This window comes from Hirundo rustica, chromosome 1, assembly GCF_015227805.2.
Source record: "Hirundo rustica isolate bHirRus1 chromosome 1, bHirRus1.pri.v3, whole genome shotgun sequence".
In the NCBI taxonomy this organism is placed as follows: domain Eukaryota; kingdom Metazoa; phylum Chordata; class Aves; order Passeriformes; family Hirundinidae; genus Hirundo; species Hirundo rustica.
This window is the reverse complement of record NC_053450.1, coordinates 40,685,297-40,707,011: the sequence shown is the minus strand read 5'-3', so window position 1 is coordinate 40,707,011 and position 21,715 is coordinate 40,685,297. Positions and strand designations below refer to the sequence as shown.

At 37.9% G+C, this 21,715-nt stretch overlaps 1 protein-coding gene across 1 annotated transcript in view; it reads right to left on the bottom strand.

Annotated features, from left to right (window-relative positions):
- Positions 1-1,222: 1,222 nt before the first annotated feature.
- Positions 1,223-21,715, bottom strand: part of ALKAL1 (ALK and LTK ligand 1) — a 36,349-nt gene continuing 15,856 nt past the window's right edge. The window contains exons 2-5 of the mRNA XM_040080352.1: positions 10,879-10,932; positions 6,971-7,051; positions 4,696-4,772; positions 1,223-1,865 (exon numbers count right to left, since the gene is read on the bottom strand). Of these exons, the coding sequence (XP_039936286.1) occupies positions 4,708-4,772; positions 6,971-7,051; positions 10,879-10,932 (200 nt within the window). The 3' untranslated portion in view covers positions 1,223-1,865; positions 4,696-4,707. The remainder of the gene's footprint in view (positions 1,866-4,695; positions 4,773-6,970; positions 7,052-10,878; positions 10,933-21,715) is intronic.

The following is a 21,715-nucleotide window of genomic DNA, read 5'->3' as shown; positions in this document are numbered from 1 at the left end:
TTTTTTTTAGATCAAGAAGCTAGCAAACCAGAGTGGAAATATCAAAACAGGACTAAAGACAAATGCTTTTCTTGGGGCCTGATTGCCTGTTCTGAGCCTCGTCCTTTCTCCTCAGCTGAAGGGTTTTAGCCAATAATTCTTCTATAAAGTATGTTAATCACAGAGATACAAAGATATCCTTCTCACCATTTAAACCACTGGGGTTTTCACTATGAATATTGCTTTCTACATGGGTTGGAAGGAGACTTGAAAACTTTGCCCTTACCAAAAGAACATGATTGCAGAAAGCTTGAAAACCAATCCAGTTAATAACAAATACAAAGAGCACAGGACAACCTTCTATCTAGGACTATAGATGGAGTAAGTACTTCTAAAATTGTGGGTTTGACTTAGAGCATCAGAGGACACTGCACATCTTCAGTGCAGTAATACACTGAACATATCAAAAGAAGGAAAACCCCTTTGAATAACAAGGCAGCTCTTTGCTATTTGATGAGGAATCCCAGGGCAAAGTTTTCCTATTCTGTAAAGGGAAAAGTGCCGGGCATAGAAGCTAAGGGGCTCATGAAGCCCACAGTAGCAAAAAGGGTAGAGATAATATTTAATCTGAAGAGATTAGCTTGAATGGTCAATTAATCTCAAGAATTGTGATTTGAGCGTAGTAATCAATGTGTGTTGTCAATTACTCTGGATCTGACCATAAACCCCTCACAGGATACTAGGCTCTTTGCAAAGCAATCACATGAGCTTGCAATAAAAGAGATGAAATAGCAAATGGATTGTAAATGTGACCAATACAATTGGATTTTAAATAAAAAATATGTAGCAGTTGTGCCTTGGATTCTTCCCACATGTTTAAGACTGATGTATCACTAGTCATATTCATTCATTATACCCCTTTGATTTATGGTATTATACTTTAAAGCGTTTTTTCTTCTGTTAGACTTTTTTATTACCCTCTTTGCATACTTGCAGATGTTTCTGTTGTTCACACTAGGTACATGATGCATTTTTGTTTTCGCCTTATTCAGCTGTAGCATAAATGGCTGAATAAAATTTACCTCATGAAAATGAAATGTTGTAAAATATTAAACCCACAAGTTTGAAGATCTCAGTGGAAGATTATTTCAAGTTCACCAGTAGATTTAATATATATATGTGTGTGTGTGTGACCTCTTAATATACTTAAATAACCTCTCCTGTAAAATAGTTTAATTTTTATGTTCTTTATTCCACCAAAACTGCATTGCAGTTTTCCAGTCTTAATATTTACATTATTTGCAACTCTTTCCATAAGTGCCGGTACAAATGTAACTGATGAAAATCCAGAATAGTCATACAAATGTTCCTGAAAGCAAGGTGCATTTCTGAGCAAATTTTTTCTGATGCACAATAATATATATGTATATATTAACAAACCATCATAATATAAAATATCTTCCATGGCAAGTAAAACTTCCCCACTTACAGCTTATTCAGATTTCAGTTACACAGACTTCTGCATTTCAAGTTAGTGCAAATAATGAGAGTAAGAGCCTGAGCAGAATGATGTAAATACAACAGAACAAGAGAAACAGCAAAGTTTTACCAACTCCCTGCATACGGTTATAACATTTAATCAGTATATCATTAGTATTCTTCATATACAATGTATTTAAATAATTGGCTTGTCTGAACTATAGGCAACAAATTTACAAAATAAAATAATGTTTCACACAAATATGGAATGTCGGACAAATATATGAAAATAAAATGCATCTAGTAACAAAACATTGTAAATCAAAAAGATAAAAGATGTCTTCTCCATTTTTGAAGATTTCAAGGCACTTTCTTGGCAAATCAGAATTCTCTCCTTGGTAGAAAGTCTGCAAGAGAAAAGGACATGCCATTTCATAACTAGTTTCAAACCAGAGAAGCAGACTGCCTAGTAAAATTCTGTTCATAAACCAGAGTTTCCTGCAGATTGCATAAATCATAAGATCAACTTCAAATGCCAGTGAGTCTTGCCCTCGTGATCACTAATGAATTTTGCTGTGGCAAACCCTCAGCATCAATGCCGAGAGGTTTAACACATAGTGGTCTGCGCTGCTGCACCTTGCAGGGAAGTTCCCCATGCACATAGTCCTACATTCTGAGTTTCATCAAATGCTTTACTTCCATTTGCAGGGATCTGACTCAGGAAATGAAAACAAACCCACCCAAACTTCTAAGAGCTGTAAAGGCAGCATGTGCCCGATATCCCGGCCCCGGAGCCACCCCAGCGGCTGCCCCGGGCGTGGCGCCTCTCCATGGTGCTGAAACATCCCTCCACGGCTTCCACGACCACATCCCGCAGGCAGACGATTGTCTTTCCCCAAGAAAAAGTTCATTTCGAAAAGGGAAAGACCACATATTCTTTGTATACCCAGATATTTACAGACGAGGAAGGAAAATATTTGCGTAATAGCACTGCAGTACTTTTTTTTAATGAGGAATAGGCAGCTTATTTTAGTACTGGCAGGAAAAGCCTTAAAAATAGCTGTCAGCTCTTCAACTGAGAGTCTTCTTCTTCAAGGCAACCAAGAATCTCCAAGACTCTGTCAGATGTTTAAGTGAAGGCATATTTTCTTACAGGCAACAGGATCTATGGCCATGTCCTCTCTACACTAGTGGGAGAGTGGTGAGGAAAACAGATCCCTTGTGCCGAAAGATGAAGTAGAGACAATCAGAGAATCATGTTAGAATTGCAATGTTACTGAGGGATGAACGTAACTCCTTCATTGCACTACTTATTAGCAGGGAAGAGAGAGTGATTCCTGCCACTCTTCACCCTTCTCAAGAAAACGTTTCCATTCCAAGAATCAGTGGATACGAGTAAACATGAAGATCTGAAGATGTCTTATTTATAATGGAAACTATCCACTCTACTTAGTGGGGGAATGTAGTGAGGGAGCACAGAGACAGCTGGGAAACCCTCAGATCATGGCTCTACTTTTTCCTATAATGTTTTCAATATTTTTAACAAAGTAGAGATAAAGCCAGCCTAGATACAACTTTAAATGAATGCAGTGCATACGAGCTGCTAGCAATGCTTGCCATTTAAAACATTTTTTCCCTATTTTTCATGTCTTTGAGTGTATTTTTGGCAGGCAAATTAAACCACCTGGCTTTACAAATCATAGCAACTTTTCATCCTTTTATGTTTTAAAGATGGAAATAGAATGAGATAGATGCTTCTGTACTGTGGATATGTAGGCAGATCTTTGACTCACTCTCTTTAAAGAAAAAGAAAAAAAAAATTGGAACACCAGAAATCTCTCTGAAAGCCCTGATACATGATTCCAGAGGTGTAAATGGATACAGACAAAGGAAAAACAGATACTAAAAAGGTTAAACTGCAGAAAATAAGAGTGGTGGGATGTTTGAGAAAGCTGAGATATAAAGGAGAACACTAAAAAACAGGAATTTAAGTACCCCTGCCCCCTTTTTTTTTTTTGGGGGGGTGGGGGTGGAATTCAGAAAAGGATTCCCGCCTTGAGTCATGAAAAGGAGATACAGGCAGAGTAATGAGATGCCTAGTCAGTCTCTGGTTCATTGTCCTTGGTGTATTCAAAATCATCTGCAACACCTGGAAATCAAGAGGCCAAAGAGACTGAAAATAGTTAAGAAGAGAGGAAGAGAAAGGAATTATGTCATTTCTTCTCAGGACTGAAATATTGCCATATTCTTTAAAGCACAGCCACCAAAATGAATCCCACCTCCATTTAGAAATCTAATCAGCTAACACTGACTCATATCCTACTCTTTTCTTATTCTTGATTAGTATGAATTGAAGTCTTGATGCAGGAAGAAGTGACATACACAACTCCCTCAAGCTCCAAGCTTGCCGTTTTTTCAGGAGGAGGTGGTGAAAGGAAACCATCCTTAAAGAAATTTAAATAAATAAAATTCAATTGTTTTATACATTTTAGTGGTTAATAATAACAACCAATGTATGTATTTTCAAATTAACCTTTGAAGGTATAACCCTCTTATTAATATTTATACAACAGTTCATTAGGAGATGTTACTTTTATCAGTGATAATGCTGTTAAATTAACACATTTGACATGTTATTCATAAACAAGAATGGACTGGTTTCTTTCCCAGACTATTTAGTGAAACCTTTAACTTTCCATGTCTTTATGTTCAGTTTCTTTCCATCACCATGAAGAGGTTATTAACTTTTCAGAAATTCTTAGGAGACAATATGGGAATGAAAAGGGGTCCCAGAAATGAAGTGACAGGCTATCTAAGAAGATTGCATTGGTAGACCTGAGATCAAGACATTCTGCTTCTTCCATGGATTAATAACAAAGTCCTCTGCAGAACGGCCTGAAATAAATGTGCTGATGATGTCCTTGAGCATCTTTATTTCACCAAGCAGACTACTTCTTGAAATTTTGAATAGTAAGGGGCCACCCAGTGCATAATTGTGGACTGCAGTGCCACAGGTGACTTGGAATAAATGGTGACTTAGAATGGGGCCTGTCAGAGCTTCTGTGCTTCTGTGTACTTCCAGGAGGAGCCAGTCAGTTCTGCAATGCCAAAGCTGCATGTTGATACATTCTGATAATACCATGGTTTTGTATGCACACCTGATAACAAGGTACGAGTGTGAAGTAAACCCCTAGACAATTCAACAAATTAGAAAATGAGGGGGAAAATGGTACTTACATAGCAAACATCCTAGGACTGTGTACACAAAGGGCTCATTGCTAATCTCGTTAGCAATCTTGCACACCTTTTGTAATCTATAAAACAAAATTACCCACAGTAATAATGAATCTCAGTTGCCAGATACCCACGAAAGAACTGCATAAAAATAAATGTAAAGTTTGTATTTGAATTTCAGACACTCTACACAACAAAACTGTTATCTGATGGAAAATCATGAAATTATATGTGCAAGATGCAATATTAGATTGTACCGTAGCATAATCAGTGCTCTAGAGGAAAAGTACAAGTGATGGCACGAATTAAATTTCTACCAGGTAGTTTCCTACGAGGATGTGGAACACCAGGAATTTAACTCATTATCTGGGAGGCTGTTCTAACTGTCAGACTATGGCTGGACATCAGGCTGTTTCAAATATTTTATTGTTCCTTTTAGTATTAATATTGATTCAATTCCCTATTTTTCACGCTGAAGTACATCTCCTAATCCTCAGACTAAAGAGACTAACCTCCCACTTCCTCTGCTGTGTGTTCTTGGTTCAAATGACCACTTGGTTCAAGTGGACCATGAGTCACTGCCATCCTTTCTGATATTTGCTAACAAGAAATATATAGATGCTAATTTCCTCTCTTGCTTGATAAGTATTTTAATAAAATTTAATATAAATTGTGCCAAACAGCAAGAAAGAGATTGCTATCTGGGTTTCAGTTCCTCAGAAAATATTTGTACAGTGTATAACCACGTCAGGAGAGGAAATAACTCATCCTCAGACATCCCATGATGACTAAGATGTCCCCAAAAGAAATATCAAAACCCTCTAAAGACACAGGGAAAGATCTTGGCTATGATCAGCCTGAGTGATGGATTAGGTGAAGACAAATCTGAAGCTTCTGCTCTCCTTTGTAGAACAGAACAATTCAGGTGAATGTAACTCATTGTCTGCTTTGGGTTTCCTTGATGCAAGGAGAGAAAAAAACTCTGTTGTGGTTTAAATCACCCTTTTTATTTTATATTTTGCTTTGATAGTTGAATTAAAAAATAAATTTTTCACACCATTCAATATCACAGTCTTGTTTTTAACTTTAAGAAAAGCTATTTAATTAGAAGAAAAAAAAAATTACTGTGTTTCTTTAAAAGTAAAGTGAAACACTCAGGCAATACAGAAGAGTCCAAATAATATTCACATGCTCTGGACCCATGTATCAAGGCATAAAACACGCAACATGGTATTTTTTTTGTACATCATGTAATAGAAATATGCCTTGACTACTCCTCTGTCTACACAGAAAGCTGTATGTATATCTTTTGAGGATCAGCCATGGATTCCTAAATTCCAGCTTCTGATAAGTGTAAAGGCAAACAGAGGTGAGAGCTGCTCCACCCCCTTTCAAACACAAAATCCTCTGAGGTGCTGAGCTATGGTGAAAGAGCATCTCAGCTGCTCACAAGCAGTTCTTCTAAGTAATGCAGTCAGAAAGTGCCATTGTTTTTTTAAATCCTGAAAAGTTTCCAAAACACCAAATTTTGTCCACAGTTTGTTCTTACACATCCCTAATGAGATTCAGCTTCTCTAATTAAAACACACCGACTTTAATTGAATTGTCCATTGCACTAGAGAATACTGGAGTAACTTCTATTTAAGGAATTTCCATTTTGGTTTGCGATTTTGTTTGCTTTTTTATCCATTTTATCCAAGAACACTTCTATTTTTCAGTGTCTCTGACAAAGTTATATTCAGGCTGTGTTAAAAGAAAAGCTTCTGTAGTCTCAGAGGAAGGTTGTTTGATGAGAACTGAAAGTATCAATAAACAGAATGATGAATGAAATGATTTTATGTTAACAATGGCCATATAATAGAAAATTATACTCACAAGCTGAAATATACAAAACCCCTAAGATATAACCCTACTATTAAGCATTAATAGAAGGTAAGGAATGGCTCAGATTTTATCTTGTACAAGTAAAGCTTAAGACAGCAGGAAGGAGAATATGTTTTCACATCTGTCCTGTGCATAAGCATGCCCTACTGACTTTTTTCAGTGTAGTTTTAATTTCATTTCTTTCAGTATCACTTTGAAGGAACTCCATGATTTTCAGCTGACAGCACGTGCATCAACAGAAAATCTTCATATATTAGAATACTTTGGGTATGTTTTGTAATGTAGTGCTAAAGAGCAGCTGTTAAAAAAGGACCAGGACATCAAACACATAGAAAAAGTGCATTGCTTTCAAACAAGTATCACAGCTAGCATTAAAAGGTACTTTGCTACTTACAGGTTGGCGTTGAGCAGTCCCTTGTGTTGTGATACAGTCGATGAAAGTGCTTGCTACACTCTGAGGAAAATGTGACTGGCCCTGTTTGAAAGTAAGGAGGAGTTAACAACAAGCTCTCAGTGTCACTGCTCTACAGTTTTAATGAACGACAAAAACACATAGCAGTAAGTTAATTTTTTCTTGGCTAAAACTGCATTTAGTGTTTTACTATACCTTAAACAACTATGATGCAACACAAGTATAATAATGCTAGTGAAATAACAGAAAGAAATTTTGTTGCTGTGCCTTTATGCTCATGATATAAAAAACCAGAAAAATGACACGTGAAAATGACAGTCTGGCTTAGCCTTGAAATTCCAGTAATTCAAAATAGGCAGTAAAATTTCTTATATGATGAAAAATAGAATGGCAATTACAATAGAATCTAGTTTGTTCAATAGTTGTCTGTAGTCCAGTGTAGAAGGAATAATGCACCTGGACTGAGGATACTATTTGTAAAGTTAAATAAAAGCAACATTTTAAGCAAATATGAGTTTATAAACCCTGGAAAGATTAAGTACTATCATGTACTAATGCTTTTAATTTGCACATAGATGGTTTATAAAATTCTTAATTTACAGTGTGGGTGTTGAGGGGAAAAAAATGACAGCTAAATAACATCTAGGAACCTGATCTACTATTAAAATAATCCTAGTAAAAAAAGCATGCAAAAGATGTGCAGAACACAGGTTGTGCTTCACCTTTGGCATGGCAAATCCCTGTATGTCCAGGGTATAGTGTGCTGCTCTCTCCTCTGGATATACAGTGCCATCTGTTTACATTATTATTTGATAAAAAAGGTGTCCCTGCTCATAGCCAGGGATTGGAACTAGATGATCTTTTGGGTTCCTTACAACCCAAACCATTCTATGATTCTATTTTTCTATAGAAACATGGCTCAGCTGTAACAAGTAGCTGAAGACCCCTTCCAAAATCGCTGATGTCCCTGGGAAAGTATTACTGGTGACATTCAAGTTGAAAAAGAGAGCAAGAATGTAATATTTGCATCATGTAACCTGTTTAGCAAGACTGCCACTGACAGCTGGGGACAAATATCCTGTGGTTTGGACAGAAAACATTGACATAAACTGACATTAAGCAAATAAAACTAAATTTAAATCTAAATTTAGTACAAGTAGGAACCCTGAATAAGAATAGCTTGTTTCAAGCAATGCTACAAAATGATCCACATGAAGCAGACTTTGTTGGCCAATTTTCCTTTCAGAGGAAGACAGGAAGCATTTCTGGGAAAAAAGTACTTGTTTCATAACTTGAAAGATGGTTTATGAGCCTGGTAAAATATATCAAGCTAATTCTCTCTGGATGGTGAAGCGAAACTGCCATGAGCTCCAGAGAAGATTCCTTTCTATGACAGTGAACATACTTGAAGGTTAGATATATTTCACAGCAGTACATGGATTTCAATAGATTTTTATCAACCACAAATAAACTTTTCAACAAACTGGAAGAGCAGCCTTTGCAAGCCTAAACTGGAATATTTTTTTATCTGAGTGAGTAATTAGGCTCAAGGAAAAGTATGTAATTTGAAATTATCCAGCATTTATGGAGACGACACTGGTTTGTTTTTTTGTTTTTTTTTTCCACTAAATAAATTCCATGTCCCTTCAGATAATTTATGGTTTTCTAGCTCTCCCTGTCATCAAAAAGAGGCAGTTAATTTTATTTGCGCCTTACAAAACACCCTGTGTCAGCTGGCTTTCCAAGCTAAATTGATAGATTGCTTTGTGACTCACAAGATTATTTATGATTTTTCCTATAGTCAAACACTGTTACATATGGTTCTTATTTGGTTTTAAAATGTGTCTATTATTCCTGGCATATGAGAAGCATGCAATAATTTTCTTAACCCTGCAACTGTAAAGATAATGAACTATAAAGATAATGTTGATTTCAGCTTCTCTATTTTTTTTTTTCACAACTTCATTAGTTTACAATGTCCTAATTCTTGAGCTAGTAAAGACTACAATCAAAGTTTAATTAATGAAGGTTGCTAGAAAATTATGATTGAAACAGCATAACAAAACTCAAAGTTCCACTGTATTTTAAGAAAATGCCTATGGATTACAGGATCTAATAAAGCTATGGAAAATAAAATAAAATTAAAAACAACAGTAGGCAGAGGACTCCATCACTGAGGATCTTAGGATATATTTTAAAAAAGAGTGAAAGAGAGGAAGAGGAAGAGAGAAAGAGATGGAGAGATAAAGAGAGGGAGAGAGAAAGAGATGGAGAGATAAAGAGGAGAGAGAAAGAGAAGAAGCAAGAAAGAAAAGGAAAGAAAGGAAAGGAAAGAAAAAGAAATAAAGAAACCAACTGTAGGCAGAAATTCTGAGCTAACAAATAAACTTTCAGTATTTTGGAATGATCTTGCTTTCCTCATTCATTCCAACTAATCTTACTCAAGTAATTTCAGCAATTTTGATGGCAACTACTCATGCAGAAAAGGACTATTAATTTAATGAATGGCTCCAGAGACAGGCCTTCAAGTTTGCTTTTTTTTCTCTTTTTCTTTTCTATGATTTACCACTCTCAAACTACCTTCTGTAAAACTCATGGTTGTTTTTCCCTGGTTTTGAGTAATGAAATTCATTCTGTATTCATTACTTAGCTTCTCCAGATTCTTATGTTGTGATTTTTATGGTAGCTGAGGAGTTTCCAAAGCTAAAAATGAAAAGGAAATGGATTAAGTACTAACATAAACAAATGTTTCTTGTCTGTCCTTCCCAGGAGAGGAATATTCAGTATTGCTGTGTTACACAGCATAGCATCGTTGGAAGCTCCATGTTAATTTCTTTCTCAAATGGACTGAAAATGGTCAGGTTCACAATTACTCTTGTTTATTGCGAGGGTGAAGGGCCGGCTGGCTCTGCCACATTTCCTGCAGATTCTGTCGGGTAGCAGAGAGCCATTGGCAGAAAGATACTTAAAGTTCTGCTTTTCCTAAAGGTTTGAATACACTTCCCTCATGCAAAAGAGACCACAAATACCTTCCTTTCTTGTCAGGCACTGCCTGAAATTTCCAGCAAAGAGGAAATGCATAATTATTTCCAATTCTCTTTTTCATGCTCCGATGGCCAACTATTTCTCTAGCTTTTAGTATCAATACTTCAAATAACCTCGAAAATTAGCAAGAGATTTGCCATGTCATACTTTGAGACCTTCACTTTTCTGAGTTACAGAAAGTTGGAACTGGAGAGCAAAGATGAATGCAAGCACCTTGTCATTGGCAACTCATATTGCATATATTCAGAGGGTACAATATTTTTCCTCTGTAGTTACAATATTCTCCCAAAGTTAAGTGCATTAGGGAACTCCACCTGAGTTTTCAAGTACTTGCCTGTAATCATCATAAACTTTCATATTTGAAACAGCAGGTTATTTTTATTTTTCATTTACACAAATTTAATCCTTCCTTGTTCTATCTGTTTCCACTATTAAAATAAGTATCCACATGCAGACATCATGAGACAGATGCAAAAAATCATCCCTGATTTGGTGAAAATTTACTTGGTCACAAAGGTCTGTTTCTTAAAGATATGTGCAGTCCAGTGAGAAGTTCTAAAATCAGTGAATGTGAAAATAAATATGGAAAGCACAATAAGAAGATAAAAGTTAAACAATGACATTTAAATAATGTTTTAACTTAGCACATTTTGATATTTATTTTAGGCCATAATTCAGTTGATTATTCAATGAAACTAGAGTTCTTCAAAAATTTCTAGTTCTAAAATATGCATATTTAACTTTGGAAATGTTAATCTGGTGTTGAGCCTCAAAAAAATTAGTGGTGTGACAATTGCAGCTTCTTAGAATATGTACATGTGGGAAAACACAAGCAGCTGCCTTACCTGTAAAATGTTTTATGAACTTGTCTTTTAGACTAGAATCTCTTGGAAATATTTCTGAGGAGAGAAGAAAAAAAATTAAATTTATGTAGCTTAGGAATTACAACAAAAGCCCTGAAAGCATAATATTCCAAGATGTCAGATGTACAGAGACCAAACAGCTTCCCAAATTAACTATAGATTTAATTTTTCATAGTTGTGGGGGTGGGGGTATGTAAACAACATTGTGAAGTATTTCAGGTAATTCCCAGATAAATACTAAATGGTCATCCTACAATCCACAATCATTTTCTGACACTAATTTCTACACATCTTAGGTCTGAGTAGGCTGTAAGTATAGAAATACTGCAAATAATATAAATAAATTATCATACTTACAAGTATGTGAGTACCTGAAGAAATTATGTAAAATACTTAGATAAATACAAACTAAATGTCACTTTTTGGGTTTTGAAATAACAAGTACCTGGAGAGAAAAGTCTCCTACAAATCACTTAAAACAGACATGGGTGTTGCACATTTTCATTGCAATATTAGTAAAAAAAAAGTGTCCTGTGAAAACTGCTGTGAATTTTAAAATATTCCATTTCCATTTACAGCTCTTTTTTCCCCCAGAAATTACAAGAGAATAGAGCCTCAGAACATATGAAAGAATCACAAAGAACAGAAAAGGGAACTAACACAAAAAGATAAAGTTCCTTTTTCCTTTTTTCCTCTTATTTCAACAGGACGCTGCCTCCGGCTGACAGCAAAAACTTTTGACGCAAGTACATATCCTCAGAACCAGTACACCTCCCCCCAGTCTCACAAATTTTTCACTAAAAACTATTACAAAACTTCTGGGTACCTGCAGTTTTTGCTGGAGACATTAATAAGCTGCCTGTTATGTTAAATTCAATGAACCCTCCCTGGCAGTTCAACAAGAAACATGACTAACTTGCAGCATTAGGACCTGCAGTTAAATACATTTATTCACTAAAAATATTTCCTTTCATCTAAACTAATTTTAAATCTTCGTATTCTCCTACATTTTTTTTTTTCAATTCCCAATCTGAAACAACATTTAGCTCAGAAGAGAGCTAGTTTCCCTTCATATTACAGGAATATGTTGGTCATCTGCCAGGAGAAATTCTTACCACTGGCTTTAGGCAGTTTCTCAGAGGTCACATGGATGTATTTTTAGGCTGGGATTTCAAGATAAAATGCCCAAGTCTTACTGGGCATCAAGGTTAGGAGACCTACTTTACATAAGATTCCTTAAAAATATCAGTTTTAACTAATTTATTTTCTTATTGTAGGAGAAATGCCACCCCTTCTCCAATAAACTTAGAATTTTACTGATAAGAAATGTCAGGTAGTTTAAAATTATATGGAATGAAGAATACAAAAAGGCAAAATAGGGGAACAATTGGTGTGAGTTTTGAATAAGATGCCTCAAGTGGACAAGTACTGATGAATAAACACAGCCTGTTGAAGGATAGGCTAGGAACAGACCCTTCTTGCTTCAGACAAAGAACTTTTAGATACAGACACTTGCAAAGTACATAGAATTTCCTGTGGGAACAGTAGGTCCTTTTTGCCCCATAAAATTCTCTGTGTGCCCACAAAATCCTTTAGGAAAAGTCTGTATACAGCCAAAACCACACCCCTTAATGCCCAGAAGGTGAAACAGGAGGACAGACTGATGCTCTGTCAAAGAGCTTTGCATTGCAAGTATAAAATTGCAGCTGTAGCTGTGTTGGTAAGCCTGAGAAGGAACACTGCAGAGTCTGCTTTCCATGAGTAACCCACACTGGCCCCAGGTTCACGCCAGCCCAGCCCGGCCTACCCCAATAGGGAAATCTAGGTCAGTTGCGTGTTGAAAAGCAGCCGAGCGGCACCGCCTGCGTGCGCACTGCTCCCCTGCTGCGGCTGCTGTCCCTCCGGGCAGCAATCAGCTTTTCAACGTGTGCCCGTGCTTCAGCTTCCTTTAAGTGCTCCTCTGCTTAATAGCACGGTGCATTTGCTGGGTAAAACACAACTGGAGAGCCCCCAGCCCCGCACAAAAACAACCTAAGCTCGTTTGTACAAGAATCACGGGTAGCGCAGGTTACTGGAACGCTTCTGGCTCCAATGGCAGAGGCAACTCCCCCTGAACCATGAATAGCCCAACACAAGCACAGTCATTTTCTCCCTTCTTCCAGCGGCTAGCCAAGCCCTTCTGCCTGTACACAACTGCAAGTCTGAGGTCTCAAAGGACTTAGCATTTCACTCGAACTAATTAACATCTTCTTTGAATAGAATATGTGCCACTGACTCAGAATCACGGAATCACAGAATTTTTAGGTTGGAAGAGACCTTCAAGATCATCAAGTCCAACCCATCTCTAAAACCTCAACTAGACCATGACACCAAGTGCCACATCCAGTCTTTTTTTAAACACATCTAGGGATGGTGACTCCACCACCTCCCCAGGCAAGCCATTCCAATACTTTATCACTCTTTCAGTGAAAACCTTTTTCCTAATATCCAGCCTATATCTCCCTTGTCGCAGCTTGAGACTGTGTCCTCTTGTTCTGTCTGTTGTTGCCTGAAGAAAGAGACCAACGCCCAGATGACCACAGCCACCCTTCAGGAAGTTGTTGAGTGTGATAAGGTCACCTCTGAGTCTCTTTTTCTCCAGGCTGAACAACCCCAGCTCCCTCAGTCATTCTTCATACGGTTTGTGCTCTAAGCCCTTCACCAGCCTCGTTGCCTCCTCTGGACGCGCTCAAGCATCTCAACGTCCTTCCTAAACTGAGGGGCCCAGAACTGGACACAGCACTCAGGTGTGGCCTGACCAGTGCCGAGTACAGGGGAAGAATGACCTCCCTGCTCCTGCTGGGCACACCATTCCTGATCCAGGCCAGGATGCCATTGGCCCTCTTGGCCACCTGGGCACACTGCTGGCTCATGTTCAGCTGCTGTCACCAGTACCCCCAGGTCCCTTAGTCCTGGGCACTGTCCAGCCACACTGTCCCCAGCCTATAAAGTTGCAGGGGGTTATTGCGGCCAAAGTGCAGGACTGGACACTTGGACTTATTAAACCTCATCCTATTGGACTCTGCCCATCTCTCCAACCGTTCCAGGTCTTTCTGCAAAGCCCTTTGTCCTTCCAACAGGTCGACACACACCCCCAGCTTAGTGTCATCTGCAAATTTACTAATGAAGGACTCCACGCCTTCATCCATGTCATCAATAAAAATATTGAACAGAACTGGCCCCAGCACAGACCCCTGAGGGACACCACTGGTGACTGGCCCCAGCTGGATGCAGCACTGCCCACCACCACTCTCTGGGCCCAGCCATCCAGCCAATCACACTGATCACACTGCAGCCAGAAGCAGGATATCAAGTCCGTACGAACTTCTAACAGGCTCTTCTATAAAGCAGAGAAAAATCACCATGTAAAAGGCCCCTGAACTAGCTTCTTCTGGCTTCTAACAAGTTCTTAGTTGCTCCAGTCATATTTCATGCATTATCTATCACCTATTAAGGTGTCCATTTTCACACCAAAAGTTCATATCCTCACAATGCAAGTTAAATTCCTTTGGCATCGTAATTTCACAGAAGAAAAGCAGAAGTGTTAATGTAATAAGATAGATTGGCAAAGTATCACTAAAATCAAAACACCTGAAAGTCACACTGGGAAAAACTAAAACAGAAAAAACAGGAAAATGAAAAAATAAAATGTTTTAAGTGTGAAACCCACATGAATGGGAAATAATTGAGTGGAGGCTACTTACTCAATCCATTCTTGCCCTCAAGTCTATATTACACAAACTATTGAAATACAGCCAGCGTATATCCTATGGGATATATGAACATTGGTTTTAATCAGCTGGGAGAATATTTAAACTGTGGCATTCTTGTGCCCAGGCTTTCAAAGTCTGTACTGCTCACCACAGAGTACATCTGAGTTAAAAGGCTCTTGAGCTATTGACCCTGTGTTCATTCTGGGCATAATCTGAGTTTATAATCATAAATAACCTTAGTTCAAGGATTTATTTCTTATTTACGTTAGGACCTCTACATGTATCCTTAGATATTTACTCATCTGGGGCAAAATATTGCCTGTCCTTCTACAGACAGCACTGGCCATGGGCAACTAATGGTGCTACGATGGATTTGCTACTGGCTCTTCTGTCTAAAATAGCAGGAATATTTATGGTAAACTCTAGGGACAAGACAAATTTAGAGGGTTTTCCAGCTCTGCTTCACAGACAGAATGGTTAATTTTATAATGCAAAGTTGGCTATAAACCAAACCATACTGTTAGTTTTATCAAGCTGTGGCATTTCAGAGATGTCATGACTTTAGGTAAGAGATGACTAGATCTGCTTGAGTTTTATCCCACCTGGGATAAATGTGATGATGGGGAGAGCTAGCAAGGTCTGAGCTGGGAATCAGTAAGCAACAGCTGATCCAGCTCTCCTCTCTCAAATTTTGCTGTAGACTTTACAAAGTTGATTTAACCACTGTTGTAAAGCTAATTCCCCAGATTCTTCTTTCAGTTGTTATTCAGCACCTAGCAGCTGACAAGAATGTCCCATTTTTCACCAATTTGGGTGAAATTACAAAAAGGTACAATATTAAATAAAGCACAGCCTGGTCTCATGTTTGTCTTCAGCTTGCAACTTAAGACATAGATGCTCCACCTTCAACGGATCTTTTCACTTTTCTGTGCCTTCAGTTTATCTATGTTTCGTCTGTTCAGACCGCGAAGTTGTGACAGCAGGTGCTGATTTTTACCCTGTGTTTGCACTGTCTCCATATCATGTCACCATAGTTGTGCCAGAAACATTAATATCCTAATGGAGTATGAATAAAAAGAAGTGTGATCACAGCCCTGAAATAAGCCAACTCCACCCAACAGTTTGTTGACTTGGAACATAAAACCTCCACATCCTCAGGCAGAAAAAAAATCAAGATCTCCATTTGTTTATGCTCTCAACAGACAATTTTTGTGTATTTTTAGTTTATTCAGAGAATTAGTGTCAATCAGACAGCAAAAGTGCTCCACTGGTCAAGGCTGGGCCAATCAGAAGATAAAAAGAAGTTATTGTGCAGATGTAACTGCAGCCAGAGAAGAGCAGATTGAGAACATTGAGAGGAACAACTCTGCAGACACCAAGGTCAATGGAGAAGGAGGAAAAATGGGAGGAGGTGCTCCATTGTGATGGAGCTGAGACTCCTCTGCAGCTGGTAGTGAGGCAGCTGTGCCCCTGCAGTCCATGAAAGTTCAGGGGGATGCAGAGATCCACCTGCAGCCCATGGAGGAGCCCGCACCAGAGCAGGCAGGTGTCTGAGAGGAAGCTGTGAACCTGCGGGAGGCTCATGCTGGAGCAGGCTCCTGGCAGGGATCTGCAGAGCCATGGAGAGAGAAGCCCACACTAGAGTAGGTTTCCTGGTAGGACTTTTGACCCCATGGGGACCCACACTGGAGCAGGCTGTAGAGGACTGTTGCGTGTGGGATGGGCTCCAGCAGGAGAAGTTCATGAAGAATTGTCTCCTGTGGGAGGCATACCATACTGGAACAGCAGCAGAAATGACATGCAATGAACTGACCTAATATCCATTCCCTGTCTCGGTCTGCCATTGAGGGGGAGGAGCTAGAGTTGAGATGAAGTGAGGGGCGGGGGAAAGTGTTTATAAAGTTTTATATTACTTCTCATTTTCCTGCTCTGATTTTTTAAGTAGTAGATACAATTAGTATCTCTAATTCCAGCCTGTTTTGCCCATAATGGCATTTGGTGACTGAACTCTCCAGGTCCTTATCTCAACTCATGAACCTTCATTATATTTTCTCTCCCCTGTCCAGTTGCAGAGGGGAGTGATAGAGTGGTACTAGTGGGTGCCTGACATCCAGCCAGAATCAACCCACTACGGTTGTGCATTTTCTTGTTTCTATCTGTGAAATGGCAGAAGATAACTGTCAGCAGTAAGATGTAGCTGACTCTTCTATTATCAACCCAGATGCAGGCTTCCAAAACATTTTGGCATGAAAATAGCATGTGGGTTTGGGGTGACGTTTTAAAGGACAAGACTCTACAAAGTTTCAACTTACAGCTATATTGGTTCATAATATACAAATAAATATTGCAATCATTGAAATATCAAGCTCCCAAAAACATTGGAACACTGTCAGCAAAGCTATCTCAAGTACTTACAAAGACGAATCACATTTATTTGGATGGAGTCTTCTCTACTAGAAATTCTCCATTTTGCCTAAAGATGGCAACTCTTGTCTACTGCAACAATACCAGGTGGAACACTACTAGGAGGAGGTTTGCATACTTTCAACAGTCAAGATGGTTTAGTTAGCACAGAAAACAAAATGTTTGGTGATAAAAGTGATAATAAAATCTTTCAAATGTAAATTGGTAAAGAATATTACAAGTTCCCAGAAGAATTGAAGCAGCAGAGATGAAATTCACCCAGAACAAGATAATAATACCCAAGTAAAGTGATATGCTAGAAGATGAGTGAATAGAATGACATTGCAATGCCAGGATGAAAGTATCCTCAGAATGACTGTCCCAAATGTAAGTGAAATCCTAGAAAAACAGTGCTTAAAAAAAATAGAAAATATATTTAAAAACTTAATGTCCCAAAACATCCTTTCTCTGCATTTAGTCCACATACATAACTATTCCTACAACTTTTAAAATAAATATACTGCCTTAGTTAACAAAAAAAAAAAAAAAAAAAAGTTTTGCTCAAAATAGAAAGCAGTTCAAGGAGCAAAGATAAGGCATTCTAGTGGAGAAGAAATTGTTAATGTTCATTTGATAAGAATTCAGTGTGGTGTGGAATAAAGCACAGGTGTTATACTTGGGAATCACAGAAAAATACCCTGTGAATAAATGGAGCATGAAGTGTGTGCTTAGAGCCCTGACCTGGGCAGAAGAGGTAGAAACATGTGGTCACCACTTTGGGCAGCTGCCCCCTGGCTGGAGCACTTTCCACACCAAGGTTTCACAGTGCTTGGGAGAGCAGCTGCTAACACAGCCTTCAGCAGCAGATGACATTAAGCATGGCTGAATCAATTAGCATACACTTCTTTCTTCAGTACCTCAGCCAATTAAAAGGTCTTAATTTCCTCCTTTCATTATTACACTTCAGCAGTGACTAGGTTGCACAAAAGTCTTACTTCTGGGCCCAGGGCTGGACAAAGTCCTCACCTGAAAGACTGAGGACTTCCAGAAGCTTTGGCTAGGCTGGAAATGTTATATTTTCTATGCTGCTATGCCATTGCTACCAGAATGATACTACTTTTTGTTCTGTACAAAATACACATATCAGTATAGATTGAAAATTTCTCTTGTTCCTCATGTGTCTGTCTGAAACAACAGAGAAACAGAGTCTGCACTTTGTTGAAAATGCGCGACATTTTTATTCCCTACTAAGGGACCACCAATTGATTCTGAGGTCCTTAAACGTGCTCGAAATCCTTAGGATGAATTTGTGGTTGTATTACAACTCAGTTCTCAGACTAATAGATTTAATGCCTTTCCTACTGCAGTCTCCCATAGACAGGGGAAAAAAACCCTTTGTGCAACAAGGAGCAACTCCTTCCATCCTTATCAATCATAGATCATTAAATATTTTATATTATTTGTGTTAGAAATAACTGCCATGTGAGAAAATATCTACTTAAATTATGTACTTTAATGCTCTTAGACTACTCATCTTCAATTTCTACCACGTAAACTGTATTTCTGCTTTTGTTTTGTTGTTTTTCTTCCAGTTTTCTGCTATTAAAAGTGTTACAATGATTTCTAATTGTCTTAGTAATTTGTTTGCTTATATACCCCCAGCCCAACTCACATACTCTGCTTTCCCTCCACTAGATCTGCAATTCATTCCTTTAGGGAAGGGAAAATATCTATTTCTGTGTGCGGTATTCCGAGAAGCCACTGTGTTACTACTCCTGTTAAGTAACACACACAGTTCCCACTTACTGAATGCTTTTGTTTTGAGACTTTGATGTGTACATACTGAGCATAGGTGGAAAATGAGTCAATGCTCCAGACAGACACATTCCTTTCTGGATGTAATATTGCTGTTTGAAATTCAAAATTTACCAGATTCTTCCAAGTGCTGTCCAATGAAGACTACAATAACTTTGCGAGGTTTTTTCCATTTTCTGTCACTTTCTACCATAGCAAGTGAAGAATTACCTACTATCTCAGCATTTTCTGGGGAAGAAAAAGCCTCAGATAAATCCCCAAAATCAACACTGCTTGGATTCACAGAGGTGTCTGCTCAAGAGAAAATCCAGAATTAATATATCACTGCATACCACTGCCATCTACTGAATGTAGAATATGCTGAAAGTACTCATGCATACCTTCTTGCTCTGAGAGCAGAGCTTAACAGGCTTCACATTACACTGCCTAATGGGAGCCCTTTCAGTTCCCACAACACAAAGTATACACCAGAGCTCAAGGGTTACATATAGAGTGCAATTAAGAATTCATAATTAATGACTTTTATCCTCTCAAAGAGTAGACATGAACACTATTCTAATCCCTTTGGACTTATTTGCTGTCCATAAAATTCTTGTTTGGCATTACAGCTTTATTTATACAGAAAACTGGAGTATATTGTGATATATTATAGTACCTCACTAGTCAAGTCCTAAAATGCTAGTTCTGCCCCCATGTCTAATAAAGTCTTCCATGTTTAATTATTTGTCCAGGCTTGAAAGAGTGTTTCTAAAGATACTTAAACCAATGACTTAATATTTACTTGTCTTGGTATTCATTCCAGTAATATTTTTCTGATGTGAACATGACAAAAAATACTCTTCTTAAGCACAGATTAATTGATATATCTTCAAATTCTCCCAACTTTCATTCTGAACACAATATTTGGTCTTCTACATATAAATTTTTAAGGTTTTATTCTGGAACATTCACCAGAAACTTGAGCAATGAAGTGGGCTGTGACATCAGGCAGTTCAGAAGTACAATGGAATGACGCCAAAGAGAGAGCCTACCAGGGTCTGCTTTCACAATGCTGATGAAGTTTACCATGTCAGCCACCACTGGCAAGAGCACGACATTAAAAAAATCAGTGCTGTTATTAACTCTGCTAAAGATGGGTGTAAAAGGAAGCACTAGCTTCCAAAATCAGTCTGGCATTTAGTCACAATTGCTATTTTTGTCCTCCCTTTGCTCTAGAGTCAACCATTCACTCTTATCCCAGAATGTCTACTCATGTATGTCCCATCTCTCTTACTCACCCTTGCAAGTCTTATCTACATCAGCTGCTCCCTTAAAACCAGGGGGATTAATGTCCATGGAACATTCAGGACCATAACTGCAATCAATTTGGTTCTATGGAAAGTGCAGTATTGCAAATACTGGACATTTAAAAAAAATGTGCAAATCATTGTACAATGGGATTCCTGTAACTGACAAAAAACCTCAAAGCAGATAAGGACACCTACAAAGAGTAGTAAAATGTGAAAATAAGCCCATTATAAACATACAAAGAGCAAAGACAAAGCTTTCCTAGTTCTGCATGCTTAGATTTTTGTCTGTAGATCTATGTTGTGTCCTCATAAAATTTGTTTGATGGATTGACATCTGCACACTACAGATGCTAATAGATTTGAAGTACTTCAAATTTCTCATTATTCATCTTTGGCTTGGAATGGAATGTTCATTATTTCTTTTAAGATTTCTAAAAATAGTCCTGAAATTTAATTTGAAATGCTGCCTTTTTACAGAGTCAAATTCTCCTCTCACTGGTGGTCGTATAGTCCCTCTCACTCGTCACTCATTCATGTAATTGCAAGAGAATTATGGAAGGCGTTTTTTACTCAAGTAGTTTTCAGCTTTATTGTTATTACAGAGACCTTCAGGTGAATGTCCAGAAAACAAACGACAAACATGGGACACTTAATTTCAGTTGGATTTATAAAATTTATTTGAGCAATGGGGCAGTAAACTTTAGGAACACTGTTATAAATAGTATGGAAGATTCTGTACATACTATAATGTAAATAGTAACACAAAAGACGTGACTCAGACCTTTCTTCAAGAATAAAGGGGTACTTATTTATCTTTAATAACTGATAAACAGGCAAGAAAAGTCTTGCATTAGCTAGGCACTTTCCATTTATTTGAAAAAGGTTATGAACAAGATTCTTGGGTGGGCTTCCGAAATAGCAGATAGCTGGATCCAATAAATCCAATAAACTTCAGCCAAATGATTTTAAGTGGGAAGTATCAATTTTAATTCAAAATAATTCTCATTTATGTTTTATATGATATCATCCCCATTGGATCATGGCCTATGAACACCTAGGAGGGATAATTTCTCCTTGAATCCTCACTACTACCTCTCTCCTATAGTCTTTCTGATTAAATCCTACATCTTACCTAAAAATTATGCAAGCTTGTAAGCCATGAACCAAAACATGGTTGTTAAACCTTGAGAAGAAGTATATTTATTTGAGACCGTGTTTTATCCCTGAATCCCCCATTCTTTGTTTACTGCAAATTATTAAAAGAAGTCAGATTCTGAACTAATTCAGTTTACTTACTACTACATATGAAGGAGCACATGGGCTTAGAAATTAAATGTCTCAAGCTCCTTGCCACATTTCTGGAAAATCTGTAAGTAACATCCTACTGATTCAGCACTAGTTTTTATGAAAAACTCTCTGTTATCCAGGTACTTTCTGGATGTTTCAAACTACGAAACATCACTGTTTTTAGGAAAAGCAAATTAACTTTGGTATACATCATGAGACATAAAACTTTTAAAGCAGTCCATTTTTTTTCAAGTTTCTCTTTCTGAAGCACCA